The sequence below is a fragment of the Mastigoproctus giganteus genome, chromosome 9, assembly GCF_048544385.1.
Source record: "Mastigoproctus giganteus isolate SK-2022 chromosome 9, ASM4854438v1, whole genome shotgun sequence".
NCBI classification, from domain to species: domain Eukaryota; kingdom Metazoa; phylum Arthropoda; class Arachnida; order Uropygi; family Thelyphonidae; genus Mastigoproctus; species Mastigoproctus giganteus.
This window is the reverse complement of record NC_143583.1, coordinates 22,550,758-22,573,243: the sequence shown is the minus strand read 5'-3', so window position 1 is coordinate 22,573,243 and position 22,486 is coordinate 22,550,758. Positions and strand designations below refer to the sequence as shown.

Genomic DNA, 22,486 nt, shown 5'->3' with positions numbered 1-22,486 from the left:
GGGACCAACTGATGATGTTACCAACAGCAAATTCAAAATGGGAAGCATTCAAAGAACTTATCTTGGAAGCTATTAGGCTTTACATACCAACTAAGAAATATTGTTCAAGGTTTAGGCCAAAATGGATGTCAGATGAACTAATGAAGCATATGGCAGAGAAGAAAAATGCATGGGATACTTACAAATTAACACATGACACAGAAGCCTATGATAGATACAAGTTGATCTGTAACCAAGTTACAAAGAAGGTTAGGCAGGCGAAGGCAGATTACGAGAAATCCTTGGCAAGGGATGCAAAGAAAAACAGCAAAGAGTTCTTTACTTATGTAAACTCTAGAAGGAAGGGGATGAATCAGATTGGTCCACTTGATATTGATGGGTCAACTGTTGATGATCCTGCTCAGGTAGCTAACAAACTAAATGAATATTTTCCATCGACATTCACACATGAGGAGTTATTCAGCGAGGGGAATGCCAGAGGTGTATTTAACTCTAGCAGTAAGCTACAGAATCTTGAAATAACTGGGGGTAAATTGGAGGAGAAACTGTTGAAGATAAACACAAGAAAGGCACCCGGGGTGGATGGGATCTATCCAGTTATATTAAAGGAGGCAGCAAAGGAAGTAAGCAAACCCTTGGCCATAATTATGAGAGCTTCCTTGGACTCAGGGGAGGTACCCATAGACTGGAAATGTGCAAATTTGACCCCAATTCACAAATGAGGATCAAAGGCTGACACAAGTAATTATAGACCTGTGAGCTTAACTTCTGTTCCAGGAAAATTAATGGAGGCACTGGTTAAAGAAGCACTGCAGGATCATTTAGACAAGACTTCAGTTATAGCTCGGACACAGCATGGTTTTGTTAAGGGGAAGTCTTGCCTGACCAATTTGATTGGATACTATGATGCAGTCACAAAAGAACTGGATGCAGGGTATAGCTTTGATATTATACACTTGGATCTTAGAAAGGCTTTTGATACTGTTGCACATGGAAGACTGCTACACAAATTGGAGCAGTGTGACATTGGCGGCAAATTGCTGCTATGGATAAAGGGGTGGTTGAGGGGGAGAAGACAGAGAGTGGTAATCAATGGACACTGCTCATTGTGGACTAATGTTATTAGTGGAGTCCCTCAGGGCTCAGTGTTGGGTCCATTATTGTTTTCTGTATTTATAAATGATATTGATGATGGTATATCAAGCTTAATGTCCAAGTTTGCAGACGATACAAAGGTTGGCAGGGTTGTCAAGGACACTACTGACACTATGCTGCTGCAACAGGATCTGGAAAGGTTCAGCAGATGGGCTGAGAGGTGGCAAATGAAGTTTAACATTGACAAATGTAAAGTACTACACATGGGAAACAGCAAACCTAGAGCAACGTATCAACTCTGTGGTACTACACTGACAGTGGTAGAGAATGAAAGGGACTTGGGGGTGGTTGTGCAGGCAGATATGAAGTTCTCTGAGCAGTGCAGATGGGCTGCAAGAGTAGCTCATGGAGTATTGTCAATGATATACAGGAATTTTTCCAGCAGGGATAAGGAGGTAATTATTCCCTTGTATAAGGCAATGGTCAGACCACACCTAGAGTACTGTATACAGGTCTGGAGGCCTCATTTCAAGAAGGATGTAGAGCTGCTGGAACGAGTACAGAGAAGGGCAACAAGATTAGTGAATGGAACAAAGGGGTGCTCTTACGAAGAAAGGCTTAAGTTTTGCAAATTACAGTGTCTGGAGACTAGGCACCAGCGAGGTGATCTGATAGAGGTGTATAAAGCCTTGAATGGTTTGAGCATGCTCAATGCTGATGGGATTCTTCTAGCTCAGAATAATCACCTGAGAGGGCATAAATTCAAATTGAGGAAAGACAGATGTAGGATAGATGTGCAGAAATTTGCCTTTAGCCAGCGGGTGGTTGGTTGGTGGAACAGACTTCCATCCCTTGTGGTGGAGGTTGACAGCCTAAATAAGTTTAAGGCTCAGCTGGACAGATATTTTGAACGAACGGAGGGGTGAAGTGGAAGTGGGTTTTTTTTTTTTTTTTTTTTTTGGCTGATGCTGCATAAGCTTGCTTTCTTGCATCAAATGCCTCTACTAATGCTAATGCTAAAAGAAAAACAGCAAAGAGTTCTTTACTTATGTGAACTCTAGAAGGAAAGGGATGAACCAGATTGGACCACTTAACATAGATCGGTTGACAGTTGATGATCAAGCTCAGGTAGTTGATAAACGGAATGAGTATTTTGCATCTACATTCACACTTGAGGAGTTATTCAATGAGGTGAATGCCAGAAGTTTATCAAACTAACAGGGAGCTAAGTGATTTTCTAATAACTGAGAGCAAAGTGGAGGAGTAATTGTTGCAGTTAAACACAAGGAAGGCACCTGAGGTGGAAGGGATCTATCCAGTTACATTAAAGGAGGCAGCAAAGGAAGTAAGCAAACCTATAGCCATAATTATGAGAGCTAGCTTCCTTACACTCAGGGGAGGTCCCCATGGACTGGAGGTATGCAAATGTAACACCAATTCACAAAAGGGGTTCAAAAGGTGACACAAGTAACTATAGACCTGTAAGTTTAACTTGTGTTCCAGGGAAAATAATGGAGTTACTGGTTAAAGAAGCATTGCAGGATCATCTAGACAAGACTGCAGTAATAGTTAAGACACAGCATGGGTTCCTTAAAGGGAGGTATTGTCTGACCAATTTTATTGGATACTATGATGTGTTCACAAAGGAACTCAATGTAAAAAATAATTTTGATATCATATACTTCATATCAGATATGAAGTTTTCTGAGCAATGCAGACAGGTTGCCAGGGCAGGTCATGGGGTTTTGTCAATGATATATAGGAATTTTTCTAGCAGGGAAAAGGAGATGATTGTCCCTCTGTATAAGGCAATGGTCAGACCACACCTTGAGTACTGTGTACAGGTCTGGAGGCCTCATTTTAGGAAGGATGTAGATTTGCTTGAGTGTGTACTGAGAAAGGCAACAAGATTGGTGAGGGGAATGAAGGGATCCTCTTACCAAGAGAGGCTTAAGTTCTGCAAATTGCAGTAGCTGGAGACTAGGCACCTGTGTGGTGATCTGATTGTGTATAAGGCCTTGAATGGGTTGAGCACACTGAATTCTGATGGGATCCTTCCACTTGTTCAGATTACAAACCTAAGGGGGCATATATTCAAATTAAGAAAAGACAGATGTAGAATAGATGTGGGGAAATTTGACTTTAGCCAGTGGGTGGTTAATTGCTGGAACAAACTTCCATCTGTCGTTGTGGAAGTTGATAGGTTGAATAAATTTAAAGAGGAACCGGACAGGCATTTTGAGGGAATGGTGTGATTTTTTTTTTTGGCTGATGCTGCATAAGCTCATACACTTGCTTTCTTGCATCACATGCCACTACTACTACTACTACTAGGATTTCAGGAAAGCTTTTGATACTGTTGCACATGGAAGACTGTTGTACGAATTGGAGAGGTATGGCATTAAGGGTAAGTTGCTACAATGGATAAAGGGATGGTTGAGTGGGAGATGACACAGTGTAATCAATGGACACTGCTCTTAGCATTAGCATTAGTAGAGGCATATGATGCAAGAAAGAAAGCTTATGCAGCATCAGCCAAAAAAAAAAAAAAAAAAAAAAAAACAGGTCCCATTTCACCCCTCCATTCTTTCCAAAATACCTCTCCAGCTCAGCCTTAAATTTATTTAGGCTATCAACTTCCAGAGCAAAAGATGGAAGTCTGTTCCACCAACCAACTATCTGCTGGCTAAAGGCGAACTTCCGCACATCTACAACTGTCTATCCTCAATTTGAATTTATGCTCTCTCAGGTGATTATTCTAAGCAAGAGGAGGAATCCCATCGGCATAGAGCATGCTCAAACATTCAAGGCTTTAGATACATCTATCAGATCACCTCGCCCGTGCTTGTCTCCAAACACTGTAATTTGCAAAACTGAAGCCTTTCTTTATAAGAGCAACCCTTTGTTCCATTCACTAATCTTGTTGCCCTTCTCTGTACTCGTTCCAGCAGCTCTACATCCTTCTTGAAATGAGGTCTCCAGACCTGTATACAGTACTCAAGGTGTGGCCTGACCATTGCCTTATACAAGGGAATAATCACATTATCCCTGCTAGAAAAATTCCTGTATATCATTGACAAGACACCATGAGCTACTCTTGCAGCCCATCTGCACTGCTCAGAAAACTTCATGTCTGCCTGAAAAATTACACCCAGGTCCTTTTCATTCTCTACCACTGTCAGTGTAGTACCACAGAGTTGATAAGTTGCTCTGGGGTTACTGTTTCCCATATGTAGTACTTTACATTTGTCAATGTTAAACTTCATTTGGCACCTCTCAGCCCATCTGCTCAACCTTTTCAGATCCTGTTGCAGGAGCAGACTGTCAGTAGTGCCCTTAATAACCCTGCAAACCTTTGTATCGGCAAACTTGGACATTAAGCTTGATATATCATTATCAATATCATTTATAAATACAGAAAACAACAATGGACGATCCAACACTGAACGCTGAGGGACGCCACTAATAACCTTAGTACACGATGAGCAGTGTCCTTTGATCACCACTCTCTGCCTTCTCCCCCTCAACCATCCCTTTATCCTTAGCAGCAATTTTCCTCCAACGCCACACTGCTCCAATTTGCGCAGCAGTCTTCCATGTGCAACAGTATCAAAAGCCTTTCTAAGATCCAAATATATAATATCAAAGTTATTCCCTGCATCCAGTTCTTTTGTGACTGCATCATAGTATCCAATCAAATTGGTCAGGCAAGACTTTCCCTTAACAAAACCATGCTGTGTCCGAGCTATAATTGAAGTCTTGTCTAGATGATCCTGCAGTGCTTCTTTAACCAGTTCATTAATTTTCCTGGAACAGAAGTTAAACTCACAGGTCTATAATTACTAGTGTCAGCCTTTGATCCTCCTTTGTGAATTGGGGTCACATTTGCACATCTTGAGCCTATGGGTTCCTCTTTGTGGACAAATGTTTAGTGGAGTTCCCGAGGATTTGGTGCTGTGCCCACTGATGTTAGCATTAGCATTAGTAGAGGCATATGATGCAAGAAAGCAAGCTTATTCAGCATCAGCCAAAAAAAATAAAAAAAATAAAAGACACAGCACTCCCATTTCACCCCTCCGTTCGCTCGAAATACCTGTCCAGTTGAGCCTTAAATTTGTTTAGGCTATCAACTTCAACAACAAGTGATGGAAGTCGGTTCCACCAACCCCACCCGCTGGCCAAAGGCAAATTTCTGCACTTCTATCCGATATCCGTCCTCCCTCAATTTGAATTTATGCCCTCTGAGCAAGATGAAGAATCCCATTGGCATTGAGCATGCTCAAACCATTCAAAGCCTTATAGACCTCTATCAGATCACCTCGCCGGTGCCTAGTCTCCAGACTCTGTAATTTGCAAAACTTAAGCCTTTCTTCGTAAGAGCAACCCTTTGTTCCATTCACTAATCTTGTTGCCCTTCTCTGTACCCGTTCCAGCAGCTCTACATCCTTCTTGAAATGAGGCCTCCAGACCAGTATACAGTACTCAAGATTTGGCCTAACCATTGCCTTATACAAGGGAATAATCACCTCCTTATCCCTGCTAGAAAAATTCCTGTATATCATTGACAAGACATCATGAGCTACTCTTGCAGCTCGTCTGCACTGCTCAGAGAACTTCATATCTGCCTGCCCAATTACCCCCAGGTCCTTTTCATTCTCCACCACTGCCAGTGTAGTACCGCAGAGTTGATACGTTGCTCTGGGGTTACTGTTTCCCATATGTAGTACTTTACATTTGTCAATGTTAAACTTCATTTGCCACCTCTCAGCCCATCTGCTCAACCTTTCCAGATCCTGTTGCAGCAGCATAGCGTCAGTAGTGTCCTTAACAACCCTGCTAACCTTTGTATCGTCTGCAAACTTGGACATTAAGCTTGATATACCATCATCAATATTATTTATAAATACAGAAAACAACAACGGACCCAACACTGAACCCTGAGGAACTCCACTAATAACATTAGTCCAAGTTGAGCAGTGTCCATTGATTACCACTCTCTGTCTTCTGCCACTGAATGTTTTGTCTATTCATCAATAATATTGATGAAAGTATATCAGAATTAATGTCCAAGTTTTCCGATGATACAAAGGATGGGAGGGTTATTAACAACAGTAAAGACACTAAGCTACTCCAACTGGATCTAGATGTTTGTTTGTTTGTTTGTTTGCTTGTTTGTTATTTGGTTTTTAGGAGCATTAGCAACTAAGGCCATACTGCTCCAGGATATGCAGTGGTCATTCCCTGACCTTTCTGCATCCTCCGTATTTGGTGGTGACAGGCTCGAACCCCAGTCTAATCAAGCAGCATGTGCTACGCACTGCTCATTCCCACCTGGCTACTGAGGCGCCAACTGGATCTAGATAAGTTGGGAAAATGGGCTGAGAAATAGCAACTGAAGTTTAATATTGACAAAAGCAAAATACTGCATATAAGTAAAAATAACTGAAGAGAAACGTACCAAATGTGTGGTACTACACTCAGGGAAGTGGAAAAGACTTGGGGGTAATTGTGCAGTCAAATTTGAAGTTTGCTGAGCAGTGCAAATGGGCTGCCAGGGCAGGTCATGGTGTCTTGTCAATGATATATAGGAATTTTGCTAGCAGGGACAGGGAGGTAATTACCCATTATACAAGGCAATTGTTAGGCCACACCTAGAGTACTGTGTACACTGGAGGCCTCATTTTAGGAAGGATGTAAAGTTGCTAGAATGAGTACAAAGAAAGGCAGCAAGACTGGTAAGGGGAACAAAGTGGTGCTCTTACCAAGAAAGGCTTAAGTTCTGCAAATTGCAGAGCCTGGAGAGTAGGCATCTGCGAGGTGATCTGATTGAGGTGTATAAGGCCTTGAAAGGGTTGAGCAAGCTGAATGCTGATGGGATTCTTCCTCTTGCTCAGATTAAGAACCTGAAGGAGGCATAGATGCAAACTGAGGAAACACAGTTGTAGAATAAATGTGCAGAAATTTGCCTTTAACCAGTGGGTGGTTGATTGGTGGAACAGATTTCCATCCTTTGTTGTGGAAGTTCATAGCCTAAATAATTTCATATGCCTCTACTAATGCTAATAAGTTTTCTAGTAGGTAAAAATTATGAAATTGTTTGAAAGTATGATTTGAGAACTGGTCAGTCAAGAACTGCTTGTGAAAAGGTTCTGGACACCTGTGCTATCGATACAGTGAGCAGTTACAATGAAATCTAGAGATGGTACATAAGTAGAGAAAGAAGAATGATATCCTTTGATCAGAGAACTTACATTTATTGAAGAAATTTTAAGTATTAAAATGGAAGAAAACCCAAACAAAGCAAAATTTATTTACTGATAGTTTCAAATAACTTCAATTAGTGTGCAATTCTATATTAAAAAATTTATGCAGGATATTTTAAAAGGTAGCTTCATATTATAATAGTATTTTGATGGATATGTTGTGATATTTTTTTAATCTTATCAGAATAATGGTTAATAAAAGAATGAGCACTTCAACATAAGTTGCAAAACTCAGTGGGAATGACTTTAGGCAATTCCTCTATGAATCAGAAATTCATTGCTTTCACAGCCTGTGGATGATTCCCAACAACACCCATGCAAATAATTATAATTCAACTGATGATGCTTTTCTATGCCCACATGCATAGAGTGTGGCAAAGTAAACCGAAATTAAAACTTGGAGCACTACTGGATGGGACTGGGTCAACAAGGAAGTGAAATAATATCCTGGAATGAAAGAAAAACATTATGAATTCAAATATCTGTAAACTGCCAGGTGACACACCCCTAATTCAGGCCTCAGTGAAAAATTGTCCAGTGCAGGTTGCATTTTATTGAAGGAATCTACTGTAAGGGAAATATCATAATATATGTCTGAAATTCTGTACAGGTACAATAAGAGGACCTAATGCTAAAAAATACTATGAATATTAGATTAACTAAAAGTTTGAGGGAATTAGCAATGCTTCTGGGAGGATTTTATTTATTTATTTTTTTTTTCTCAAGAATAGCTTGGCCTAACAGTTGGAACAAATCTGTTTTATAGGTATGGATAACATTTGAACAGAGGTGGTATAAGGGGTCTTTGCTAATATCATTGAAGAGACCTTAAGAGTTTGCAAAAACTATTAGAAGGGGTCACGTGAGTTTATTTATAACACAGATTAAATTTAGCACTTGCACACATCTTAAGGGTTCTTGTGTGAGCCAACACAAGCCAATTAGCCTTCTGATACTAGAAAGATATGTGAAGGACCGTGATTCAAATGACTTAAAACTAAATGTAGGGTAACAAATTTAAATAATTTAGGCATGTATTAAAAATTGAGAGAGAGAGAGAGAGAGAGAGAATTACTTCACTTGATAAGCCACTGGAAGAAACTATAAGGAACCAGACAAATATATGGTAAAGACTTTTCAAACTTCTTAATTACTCTAACTTCCAATGAAAGGATGAAAAGCAGCTCAGCTAGAAATATATGCCTTCAAAAGTATTTCTAAATTATTTTGCATCTTATTTTATTATTGTGTTTCATTAAATTTTTTCTAATATAATGAACACCTAATATTCATTTGCAGTTCTCTAGAAATTCTGCTGACAGAAAAGTAAAATCTGATATTCCATTATATTTACCACAAAGTAAGCCTTCTAAACGAATAAGTTGTCTTGCCATTAGAAATGACTCTTTATCTTCTGTCTTCGTCCATCTGTCAACTACCTAACATTTGTAAAAAATTTACTTTATTATATAAGGAAATTGAATGTAGCAATACTTACAAAGAATGCACAAATACTAGCTGAAAGTTAGAAGGGAAAATCTGGCATTAACTGGAGTGGGAAAATTGACAGTTTCCATTTTGCATCGCGGTGACAGTTTCCATTTTGCATCGCGCAAAATGGAAACGCATTAATCGAATATAATAATCAATAGGAAAAATTATAATTGGTCCTTGACCTTCTGGAATGTCCATAAGAATTTTAAAAATGCCTTTTAAATAACTTTAAGTGTATACAATGTAAAAGATAATGAAAATAATTATGGAATTAAATGTTTATTGCATAAAACAGCGGCTCCCAAATTGTGTGCTGCAGAATATTTTAAATTTTCAAGGGAAACACAGCAATACTCTACATCTATCAGACACCGTGCAAACTACTACCTCGAGGTAGTTCACAGTTTCAACATTTCTTATTAAGTTGTTTGGACCTAACTACTAAACGGAACTGTTAGGTATTTCTTTTGGTCTGGGTGTGCTGTGAAAAAATTACTGAGACACTAAGGGCGCCGTAAACCGAGAAAGTTTGGGAACCTCTGACATAAAATACACGATGAAGAAATGACTGTTGCAGAAATATTTGAACATTGTTGACTTTCTCTTTTCATCAATCAATTTCCGATAGCTGACAACAATCGTCTCTGGGCCCTGGCAAAATAAATATCACAGAGAACCTCAAACCTTTTGTTTGAGGTTCTCTGTTATACGAAAGATTTCATCTAGTTCTTTTACTGTTATCTCCTTCGCGGTAACATTTTCATCTGCCTCATTTAAAAATTTGAATTTTTAAATTCAAGTCTGCATTGGCTTTATTAGCATGAGACAAACAAGTAACACGTCTTCTTCTAATGGAACACACCGAGGTGGGCAGCAGGCAAACGTTTGTTTATTGCTCATCCGATGCGTGGTAAGCTTAATGTGCGATTCAAATCTTTTTCAACTATCGCATAATAAAAAAAAAGAACATGCTAACTGAAAATTTGCATTGTGAAAAGTGATAATTTTTCTCAAATACCTTACATTTAAATTAAATAATTAAAATTAATTAAATAAAAAAAAATTATAAACCAATCTCGGGAAAAGAGAAACATCCAACCAGGCATTTTTATGATTTTTATACAAAACAGGAAAATTAGAAATATTTTTAAATGCTCTTGGTTTTTTCTGACCTTCCAATAACGAGGATGGACAATCTGTGCATCCCAGTAGCAATTTGCACACACAGTAATTGTTGCTTGCAATTTTCTCATCTCAAAACCTGGTGCAGGCATTTTTCTTTTAGTGGCTAGGGTTTTTCTGGGTAATGATTTCCATATAAGCCTGTCTCATCAAACTTATAATTGTTTTCTTTCTCATAATTTGCTATAACTGAAGCAAACTTAATTTTTAATGACACAACTGCCGATTTGTCTGAATAAAGTTTCTCGCCTTGAATATCTAGTTCATATATACTGTCTCTCAGTTTAAAGTTTTTCAGCCAACCTGTGCTTGCCTTAAAATATTCATTATCTCTTAATTTTATATTAAAATCCAATGCTTTTTCACACAACATTGAACAAGACACTGGTTCACCTAAATTTCGCTTCTGAAGAAACCACAAATAATGTGCACTCTAAAGAGGCATTTTCAGGTTTTGACATAGTTTTCCTGCTAGATCCTCTTTCTCTATCCCATAATCAACACAAATTCTGCTATAGCACTGGAATTTTTCTTGATGTCGTAAATTGTTCAATTCACCACATTAAACTATTTGGAAAGATTTGCTAAATTTTGACCTTTTCTAATTCTATTAATAATTTCCATTTTTTGTTGCAATGTTAAAACTACATGCTTTCTTTTTATTCAAATTTTACCAAAACAAAGTTGAGAAAAATAATGAATCACACAGTTTTGGGCTAATATTATTCTTACCAAATCTGGAGCTAAACTAATCTGAAATTCACTCATGGTTTTCGAGAAAAACCGAGTAGTCTGTGATATTTTTCTGAAGGTCACATAGAATTCTAGACCTCACGATGCAGTTCAGTCCCATAGAATTCTATAAGTCAGTTATCCGGAACTGATGTTCTGGATAACCAACTTTCTACTGTATTTGATTTTCAAAGATTAGCACGATGGGACTCATTAAAACTCATAATCTTCAATACTTATATCATTAATAGTATTATATCATTTTAATACTATTCAATACAAGATTTTTCAAATTTTAAACAGGCTAACTAAAGAAAATATTTTTTGTGGGTATTGTCAGTTACAGTTCAATATGAATAGACTGGTTTTAAGGTGCAAAAGAGTAAAACAAAAGTGGGGGTCAAAATGACCACCAATAGAAGTACAAATAGGTTTAGAAATAAAGCAATATAAAATTATAATATGGTTTAATATGGTAAAAGGATAAATAACTTCATACAGTAAAATTAAATTTTATAGTTAAAAGTAATTTGTAAAAAAAAAAAAAAGGCAGGGGGAGGGAACATTGTTTCCATTATGTTAGAATACAATAACAAAAAAAAAAAAAAAATGCAACGGATGCTCTTTGCAGCATGCATCTTTACAATTCTTTTTAATTAACATTATTATAAAAATTATCATAATGTAATTACAGTTTAATAAACAAATAAATAAATAAATTCAGATATCAGCATGTTTTCTTACTGTCCTGTCCAGCACTGTAGGAACAAAATCATATCCAATGCCTTCAACTTCATAAAATGATGTCTCGCAAACATTCAAAACTTCTGGTTCTGCCAGAATAGAACCACAAGGGTCTACACCAATTACCTATTGTGGAAAAAAAATAAAAGAAAATAGAATACAAGTAGGAGGAGGGGGAAAAAAAAATTATACAAATCAGCATACTTTTAGATATAAGGTACTACTCATTTCCTGACTAACTAAAAAATGACAAAACAAACAACCCACAAAAAAAAAAGTATCACTTACCATCTACTTTCGTGATGGTCCTGTGTTCCCTTCATAGTAGTCCTCTTATGAGGTAACACTCCTTTATAAACAGAAGAGGTAAATGCTGAAGTTTTACTTCAACAATATTGGTTTTTAGGAGCATTAGCAACAAAGGCCATATTGCTCCGGGGATATGCGGTGGTCATTCCTTGACCTTTCCGCATCCTTCGTATTTGGTGGTCACGGGCTCAAACCCCAGTCTAATCAAGAAGCATACACTGCTGCTCCTGCCCACCTGGCTACTGAGGGGCCTTCAACACAATGCTTTGTTTCAGAAGTACTGAGTGGTTATAAAAAAAAAAAAAGTTAATTTCTGCCACCAGGGTAGATATTGGCACTGTAAACATGAGATGGAATACTTAACTTACGATTAGATTTTAATATCAGAACTTAGAAATCTACAGATATTGTTTTATGTGCTTTCCTTCACTTGAGATGACATTCTGAAAATGGAGGACTGCATGCACCACAGTTTTGCATAGCATCTCATTGGGGATGTTCACTACCCCTTTCTTGCAGAGCGGGAATAATGTGATCTCTTAGAAGAGTGCAGTAGCATGCACTAGTTACCGTACACCTTACAGGGGCCCCATGAGGTGTAGACTCTTCAAAGAAAAATGGCCCAATTATAAACTCTGCTATGTCCACACCATACTGTAACATATGGACTTTGTAGTGGTCTTTCATGCACAGCAGATAGACGAGAAGTTCCCCATATTCATCAGTTTTGCGCATTTATAGCCCCATGAAGAGTGAAACGTGCCTCATCAGACCACAAGATCATTGGAGTCCATGTATCGTCAAGTTCCACATCAGCCAGAAATCGTACAGCAAAGTCTATTTGTTGTTGCTGACCACAAGACATGTTCTTGCACTACGTGAATCTTGTAGGGGAAACAGCGCAAAATTATTTGAAGCACTTTACGTACAATAGACCAAGGAAGGTTTAAGTCTCTTGACACACCTCTGCCACTACTGACTGGTAGTGTTTCGCATTCTGACCATTGCAACTGCCACTTCATCCACTACCTCCATTCCGATATGTGGTTGTCCCCTGCATGGAATTACACCCAACTCCCTGGTCGCTTCAAATTTCTTTATTAGTTTTCAAAGCCCCACTGATGTCAAAGGTATTTTATGCAAACCTTTAAGTTTCTGAAATTCAAGTAGTGCTGCATTAGCTTTACTATTATTCTGGTAGAACAGTTTTACTAAAAGAGCACCGACCAGGCTAGCCGGGTGGGTAAAGTGCCTGCCTGGCAACCCAAAGGTCGCGGGTTCGAATCCCGCCTCGGGCTTGGATCAAAGTACTGCAAAAAACTTGGAGGTGCATTATGGCCACAGAAGCCGATGCGCCAACAACTACCAAAAAAAAAAAAAAAAAAACACTAAAAGAGCAGGTTCCTTTTTTGTAAGTGTAATAATGGTTATTGACAGTTAAAGTTAAAGGCATTGGCCTTTCTGCTTTTATCTAACAGGATGTAATTTGTGTAAGCAGCATGTCTTGAAGTAAATGACAACTTTTACATATGTGCAGTGCCGTTTTCCCCTGGTGGCAGAAATTAACTATTTTTTTCCCTTCTACAAATCGCTTCCCCATACCTTAAATGACATACCCACCGATTTTCACAGTGCTAACTCTGTTTTGACACTAGGGTCTCCTGAATAGGGAAACTTATTTTATAACCACCCAGTATACAAGTATGTTTTAAATATAAGTATATAAGTATTATTAAATTTATTAATTTTCATTGTTAAACAATTAAATTGCATATAAACAGAAATCATGCCCAGAGCAGCAAAGACGAGCACAAAGCAGTGGGAATGCTGTGATTCAGGGGAGAACCGAAGAGAGCGATTTTCCAACATATCACAGCCTAACAAAACTTGCAACTTGTGAAATGTTTGCAGACCTTTCTAGAACAGGAATTGATTTATGTATCTTTGTGTGTGTGTGCGCGCTAGGTACAGGAAGTGTGAAGAAATCAGGTGCCAATTCAGCATTCTGATGGGCATTTATGAGAGTTTAAAAAATGTGGTAGACACTATTGAAGGAATTAAGATGGGGACCCATCAAGCTCTCAGCAGCCCATCTCAATGTCAGAGCACACACTTGTGCATCAGACAACACAGTGGCTATCTCCAGAAGAGATTCTACAGAGATTCTTCTGATTCTACAGAAGTTGGTTATTGATGACTCTCTTGTCAGGGAAATGGGAAATATGTTGTGCAAGGATAGGTGGAATAGGACCAGGGTATGTTTGCTAGAGTGCAAAAGTAGATCACATTGTAGAGCAGATATCTTTTAAGGACACAGAAGTTCATATTGTTGTACATGTTGGCACTAATGATATTAAAAGTAGGAGGTATGAGGATTTAACAAGTACAGAGCAATGTTGGGAAAACATCACAAGTTAGGATTGAATTTGAAAGTGTCTGAAATTCTGATCAGACATGGTAGGAGGTAGTATATGTTGAGAGTCTTGTCAATCAATTCAGCCCTTGGAGAGATTGTGCAGGGATCGTGGGGTAAAATATTTCACAGCATGGTCTGTGCTTTTTAACAGGAGAGACTGTTTTTACAGGGATGGGATATACTTGAATAGAAGGGGTGCAAGAATATTTGCTGATGCTATCAAGGCAGTGATAAGTGGATCGGAAAATCACAAGCTTGAAGGGATACACAGACTAATAGCTTAAGTAGAGCCGTAGGCAGAGGTAAAAGTGATTCTTGCACTGCTACATTTGGTACACAGCAGCCTGGAAAGCAAAGTGTCTGGAACTTCAGGACCAGCTGTGGGTCATCATGGAACAAATAAATACATGTGCTGTGTTACAATAACTAAGACTAAGAACCCAACACGTAAATGTATACTTGCATGTACACTAATTCCAGAAGCATTGTAAATAAATTTGATGAATTTTAAGTACTAATTAAGTCATCAAATGCAGACATTGTGGGAATAGGGGAAACATGGTGTCACTCAGACATGAGTGATGCTGAATTTGAATATGTGGAGTACAATGTATACAGGAAAGACAGAAGAGGTAGAAGGACTATGTTTTTAGTTAAGAAACCTTAAATGTAAGGCAGTGCATCCATTTGACATGGGTGATGAGTGAAACGTTTAATCAGTTCAGTGTGATATAAGTAATGGGAAAATAAATTTGAGCATAGGAGTGTGTTACAGGCCTAATAACTGTGTTCAGTATACCAACTATATACCAACAGCTATACAGGGAAACAGAGTGGGCCAGCAAATCAGAATATCTCATTGTGGGGGGATTTTAACTTTCCAGATGTTGGCTGGAATTTGTGGACTGGTCACTCATACACTAGCAAGACTTTTGTGAATTTCTTGGATGACTGTTTTCTATAGCAGCATGTTAGGCAACATGAGGAAGCAATACTCTTGATCTGGTTATCAGCAGTGATTCTTCATGCATTAAGAAACTTCAGGTAAAAGACCCACTGGGTGGCAAGATCACAGTGTACTTATGTGGAATTTAATTAAAGACACCTTCTGTCAAGGATATCTTTACTATATTTCCATAATTGCTACTTTATCATTTGGCCTTGCACGACCAGATGCAAATTACCACTGCTTTAGTGTACAAAGCTGTTTGGCTTTTTACAGTGTCAGCTATGTGGCATAGTCCATTATGGATGAGCTGGACATATTTCAGTGATCACTGAATATATATATCACCCTTGTGTGACAAAGATTTCTTATTTATTAATTTTATTTATTTATTTTTTTTTCCAAAGTGGAATCGAAGCTAACCATATGTATGTGTGTATATATAAACATCTGAGCAGAGGGAAGAGTAGAGCCTAAATGTTTCCTCCCCTGTGGAGTGTAGGTAGATAAGTATGGAGCTTACATTGCTGATGGTGAAGGTGGTGTATAGTTTAGTCCCATAGAAATTCCATATATTGAATCGAGGCAGTACCACACATACTGGGAGTGGATCCAGAAAAGTAAATCACTGAAATGTTAAATGTGCTACCCAAGTACTGAAATGCTAAATGTCTGCAAAAGAATTAAGCGGGCTGAAAAAATTAATTAAAGGGTTAAAAAATTAACTAAAAATAAGCCAAACAATATTATTAGTAGTACTGGCAAATGATGTAAGAAAACTAGCTTGTACAGCATCAGCCAGAAAAGAAAGGGAAAAAAAACCTTCACAAATCACCTATCCATCACCTCCAATAATTAATCTAACTCTTCCTCAAATTTATTCAAACTACCCAGTTCCACAACTTCAGATTGAAGTTTGTCCCAGTGATCAAGTACCCTCTGAGCACAAGCAAATTTCCATACATTTAACCTGTAACCATCCTTCCCTAATTTAAATTTGTGGCCCCTTATGTGTGTTATCTGAGCTAGAGTAAGGATCCACAACTTTTAGATTACTCAATCCATTTGAAGCCTTAACACGTTAACTACCTTTGTTCACATCAAATGAGTGCTAGAAAAGTAAAAGCACGTGAAATTAGCAGCCACTCAATATTGGCACACTGATCGAGTGCTTTGCTTTTTTTTTTTTTGTTTGTTTACATACTTAGCACATGGTTTTATTGTTGTTTCCTTGTGTTGAGGTTAGCTTATACTTGTACAAACATAAAGATAGTATGGCTTTGTAGCAGAATTCTGAGTAATTATCATTGCCTTAGAATTAATAAACAAATTTTTTACTAGGGACATTATAAAAGATATTGACTAAGCAATTTTTTTGGTTAAAGCATCAAACTACATGGCAGTTTCACTAGTGGACAGGTTAGTGCTATTGTATCAGATTTGTACATAGTCAATTACCAAAAAAAGATAAATCGGCATCGTTTTAATCATATCACATATGAGACAGTGCTGTCTCAGTGATGGTATCTGCTGAGAATAAATAACGTTAGTCTTCTCATTGGTGAAGTGTTACTTATTTGAGGTAGTGCAATATCATGGCAACTCATTATGAAGGTTTTTCACAATATGAGATATAATTAAAATTAGCCAATTTATCTACTTCGGTTGTTCACTACGTACAAATACTAGCATTAGTAGAGACATAATGCAACAAAGCAAGCTTATGCCGCATCAGCCAAAAAAAACCCCTCCCATTTCACCCCTCCATTCGTTCCAGATGCCTGTCCAGCTCAGCCTTAAATTTATTTAGACTATCAACTTCCACAACAAAAGATGGCAGTCTGTTCCACCAATCAACAACCTGCTGGCTAAAGGCAAATTTCCACACATCTATTCACAACTGTCTTTCCACAATTTGAATCTATATCCCCTCAGGTTCTTAATCTGAGCAAGAGGAAGAATCCCATCAGCATTCAGCTTGCTCAACCCATTCAAGGCCTTATACACCTCGATCAGATCACCTTGCAAGTGCCTATAGTCAGTCCTCGTATAACACGTGTTTACACTACACGAATTCGATCATACACGATTTATAAATGGGGGAACGATATCTTATATAATACGAACCGAATTCGCTTATGCACGATTCGCCTTTGTGTTTACAAGAAATGGCAGTCGAACGCAGAATCACCCCAACCGAACGCAACACGATAGGAATGAAGAGAAGATTCTGAAAATGTATTTATGTTTTTATATCAGTGAAGGGGAAACACATTTCACCATAATAACCTAAAAACCAACACAATTCCAGCTATCGGTATAATCGCAAATGCAATTAGATCAAGTTTACTACCAATTTATAACAGATTCCACTAGCAGAAACGCAACTGACAATTGTTTTTATTGTTTTATGGTAGTAACCCCTAGAAATGTGCTTTAGTAAAATATGAGGTGTTAATAGTGTATCTCTGCCTTTATGGTGTTGTTTATTCAGTTGCTACACGCGCGCAGCTTTGTTTATGTGTATCAAGCGTGCTTCCTCGTTTTGTAATTGTGCTTTATTCCCTAAAAATGAGTAAAATACTTAAAAGGTGTGAAAAGGAAGCATCCTGGTGAAGACTGCAGATTCAGAGAGAAAAAGAAAAGCAATATCGATAAACAGAGGCGGACTGAGTCAAAAATTCTTACCCGGGAAAATCTGTAGGGGCTTCATACTATGGTTTATGGCCAAAATCACACAGGCCTCCGGCCCACCGGGGTTTCCCCGGCAACGCCGAGAATTATAAAGAATGCAAAGAAAATAAAAACAACTTTCATAGCAGGAACAACTCAAAGTGTAATTAAAATCCATTAGATTAAGACACAAAGAATTGGAAGAGATGGAACGGCTGTCATCTGTTTGGATAGAAAACCAAACAAAAAACAAGTTTGCTTACGATAGAAGCAAAAGAATTAGCAATATTTTATTACGTAATAGTCGTAATAAAATACTTAGGTATTTTATTACGATTATTTATTGTGTTTGGTAATGTTTTGATTACAGATGTGTGTTCAATCTTGGGTGGTCGGCACCTAACCCTATTTTTCTCATAGGGCCTGTTGTTTATATTGCACGAGGGTTTCTAGGAACACAACTGTCGTGCTATACGAGGACTGACTACTCTCCAGGCGCTGCAATTTGCAGAACTTAAGCCTTTCTTGGTAAGAGCACCCCTTTGTTCCCCTCATTAATCTCGTCACCCTTCTTTGTACTCATTCTAGAAACTCTACATTCTTCCTAAAATGAGGCCTCCAGACCTGTACACAGTACTCTAGGTGTCGCTTGACCATTTCCTTGTACAACAGGATAATCACCTCAATCACCTCCCTATCCCTGCTAGAAAAATTCCTATATATCATTGACAAGACTCCATGACCTGAGCTGGCAGCCCGTCTGCACTACTCAGAAAACTTCATATTTGACTGCACAATTACCCCCAGGTCTTTTTCACTTTCCACTTCCCTGAGTGTAGTACCACACAGTTGGTACGTTTCTCTTCAGTTATTGCTACCCATATGCAGTACTTTGCATTTGTTAACGTTAAAACTTCAGCTGCCACGTCTCCGCCCATTTGGCCAACTTGTCTAGATCCAGTTGGAGTGGCATACTGTCTTTACTGTCGTTAACAACCCTGCCAATCTTTGTATCATCTGCAAACTTGGACATTAATCCTGATATATTTTTATCAATATCACTGATGAATACACAAAACAACAATGGGGCCCAGCACTGAACCCTGGGGAACTCCACTAATAACATTTGTCCATGAAGAGCAGTGTCCACTGATTACCACTCTGTCGTCTCCCACTCAACGATCCCTTTATCCATTGTAGCAACTTACCCTTAATGCCATACCTCTCAATATTGCCATATGATGCAATAGCACTAACCTGTGCACTAAGATGTTATTGAATAAATAGATATATACAAGATACTCATTCCTGGACTTCCCTTGCCATTGCAGTACAGACGGGGACAGAGTTCTACTAGATGGTGATTTCAAAATACAGTTGAACTCATTTATAACGAGCATTAGTAGAGACATACGATGCAACAAACAAGCTTATGCTTTGTTGCATCATATGTCTCTGGATGGCAAGATGTGTTAGCTGTATCCGAGTGATCATTATACCTGGGTTAGGTGATTCAGAACAACAGAAGTGTAGAAACCAGAAGAAAAAGTGAATTGCAAATTATAAAAGATTAACTTATGTATGGAAATTATTTGTGGCCCTAAAAAGGGCCTATTGTTTTGAAAAGTAATTATCCAATTTCAGGAACGAATGCAGGGTCATTTGACTGGTCTTCTGCTTTTGTCTCAACTTTCTTCTGATCAGACTTAAGGCACTGAACACCACTGCATCAGTATCATCTGTAGCTTCGACAAAACACTGAAGATTCTCTACTCAACAGCTGCTCCATATGATAGAGGCTAAATGGAGTTTTTTGTCTACTTCTTCACTTTCTTCACCTGCTACTCAGATAGTTTCTATGATATCTTCTGTTGTAAGAGCTCCCAAAATTATGGTGTCAGCATCTACATGCTCCCAACTGTTGATGTTTGGAAGTTGATTCAAATACTCAGGACTCCTTTTTCGCAACCACTCAGATAATGGAATGTGATCTTCCTTGCTGGTAACGTTATCTTGCTTTAACTGAAATCCAGAGGCGCCTCCGTAGCCAGGTGGGAAGGAGCAGCAGTGCGTAACACCCACTTCTTGATTAGACCGGGGTTCGAGCCTGTCACCACCAAATACGGAGGATACAGAAAGGTCAGGGAATGAGCACCGCATATTCTGATTATGTCCAATATGGCCTTAGTTGCTAATGCTCCTAAAAACCAAATAACAAACAAACAAACAAACCGAAATTCAGCCTTCCTGAAACAGTTTCATGCAACTTTGCGCATCGAGAATGGATTTTCGTTTCAATTCCCTTGTCTATTCTGTCAATGAGCAAAAGAACCAAGTTGCGACGATCGTGAGCTTTGAAACTTCTGATCGCACCTTGATCCATTGGTTGTAATGCTGCTGTAGTGTTTGGAGCATTATGTGACTTAGATTGTATATTTTTTGTGGATGTGCAGGAAGCTATCTACAACAAGTATAATTTTGCACTTTTCTGTACTTTATCCCACTTTTCGAGGTAATCCGTGAAAATATTTAAAGTCATCCAAGCTTTTCTGTTCGACGTATAAACCACTGAAAGTTGCTTCACATTCTTGAAGCAGCTTGGTTTGGCAGACTTTCCAATCACTAGAAGCCTTCTTTTATCTGTCCCAACTTTCCTCCAATGCATTTTTCGCCCTGGAATTTCGAAGTTTGGTCAGGAGTGACATTATAGAAAATTCCAGCTTCATCTATATTGTAGATGTCATTGCCACTGTAGCCTTGAGAATGAAGTGGCCACACGTCAGTCATCCACTTAGATGTTATCTCCAAGTCCACTGCAGATGCTTCTCCACTGATTTTGCCATAGCCAATTTTATGCTGATTCTTAAAATGATCAAGCCACCCATCTGAGCAACAAAATCCTGCATAGCTGAAAAAAAGCCATGCAAATTTTTCTGCTTTAGCCTTTAAGATTGATCCACTTATGGGTAAACTGGCATTTCTTTGTGCAGTGAACCATTTCAGCAGAGCTTGATCAATGTCATCTTTGTTGCATTTCTTGAGTCTCTTCACATTTGTTGTCATCGCAGGCCTTCAACACTGTGTCTCTATTTTTCCACAGTGTTGAAACAGTAGATGAAGAAAGTCCATACTTCTTGCATATCTCTATGTTCTTCTAACCAGATTGCAGTTCTTCAATAATTTCAGCTTTTTCCTTCACCGATAAATGCTTTCCTCTTCAGCATTTTTGGGCTCTGAGATTGAAACCAAGTTCCTCTTACTGTCCTTTAGAAGTGAGAATAGAGTTTATCCTTAAAAGGACAGTTTATAAAATTTTCTGCAAAATCCACTATCCAAAACGATCAGCGTCAAAGCAGCAAATGCATCTAAGCTCTCCAGAGGTCTGCTTTTATCTATTCAGCAGCGGCCAGCGAGTGATCATCAGAAAAGGAGTGGGGTGTGTTTTACAGCTCGCTGATTGGTTTGCTGATGACCAATAGCTAGCTGCTACAGAGTAGGTAAAAGAAGACCTGTAGAGAGCTTAGAAGAATTTGCTGCTTTGACGTTGATCATTTTAGACAGCAGATTTCACAGACAATTTTATAAACTTTCTTTTGAAGGACAAGCAGGAACTTTCTTCTCATTTGTAAAGGATGACAAGAAGCACTTGGTTTGCTATACATTGTGGTATGTTCCCCTGTTATATCCGAATTGAATGCTGTGTATTTTTAAATGAGACCAAACAAAATAGTTCAGTTTATTGTTGTATCCGGAAGCTCGTTGTAAGCAGTATTATAGGTGAGTTCAATCGTATTTTAGTGCCAGCATCCCTCATGTAGCTTGCAAAATCACGTTGAATCAATTTAATGTTATTTTGCACACCTGTTGGTAAGACTAAGTATGAATATCTGCATCAAGTTCTATCAAAAACTTTGAGAAACAACTTCTGAAACATACAAATTTCTAAAGGCAGAGAGCATGCAGTGGGCAGAATGCAGACTTTTGAGTATGCGCAAAATTAAAAAACATACGTGTTCAACCACAGCCAGATCAAATAAAAATGACTGCATGAGTTAACGAGCTGGTTCACTGAACAAGCATCTCACCATTCATGACTTGGCAGAAAAACTGGACTCTCCTACAAAACCTGTCAATGCATTTTTACAGAAAAACCTGACATGCAATCAGTTAGAGTGTGCTAATTGATGAACAAATGTATAATGTCTCATTGTGTTATGATCTTCAGTTTGTTCATTGCAGCTCAACTTTCCTTTCGAAGGGCCGTGAGATGAGAAAGGCACGTGAGATGAGAAACCACACTTTCTGTGCAATTTCTAACCATGAATAAAATGTCATGAAATGGATTCCTATTCTCTTTTCTCTTCAGATCTAGTTTCCCATTATGTCTTTTATTTTTATATTTGAGACTAAAATTTAAACTCAGGGAAAGGAAATTTAATGACATTTTGGAGTTGGAAAAAAAATTTAAAGGATGCTGCACTGCAAGAAATAATGAAACAACAATTCCTGAAATTAAAATTTGTACATATTAACTGCATATGACCTAAATCTCTCCATGATCCAAGTCAAATGCAGTTAACATGTACTAATATGTACCTTTGAAAAGTCTTCAGTGAGAGAACCATGAATATT

General features: G+C 38.2%; 1 protein-coding gene across 5 annotated transcripts in view; it reads right to left on the bottom strand.

Annotated features, from left to right (window-relative positions):
• Cbs (Cystathionine beta-synthase) overlaps nucleotides 1–22,486 on the bottom strand; it is a 244,741-nt gene that overhangs the window by 66,025 nt on the left and 156,230 nt on the right. For all 5 annotated transcript variants that reach the window (XM_090381660.1, XM_090381658.1, XM_090381662.1 and 2 more), the window contains exons 7-8: nucleotides 11,511–11,636; nucleotides 8,713–8,797 (exon numbers count right to left, since the gene is read on the bottom strand). In XM_090381660.1, coding sequence (XP_090237786.1) covers nucleotides 8,713–8,797; nucleotides 11,511–11,636 — 211 coding nt within the window. The remainder of the gene's footprint in view (nucleotides 1–8,712; nucleotides 8,798–11,510; nucleotides 11,637–22,486) is intronic.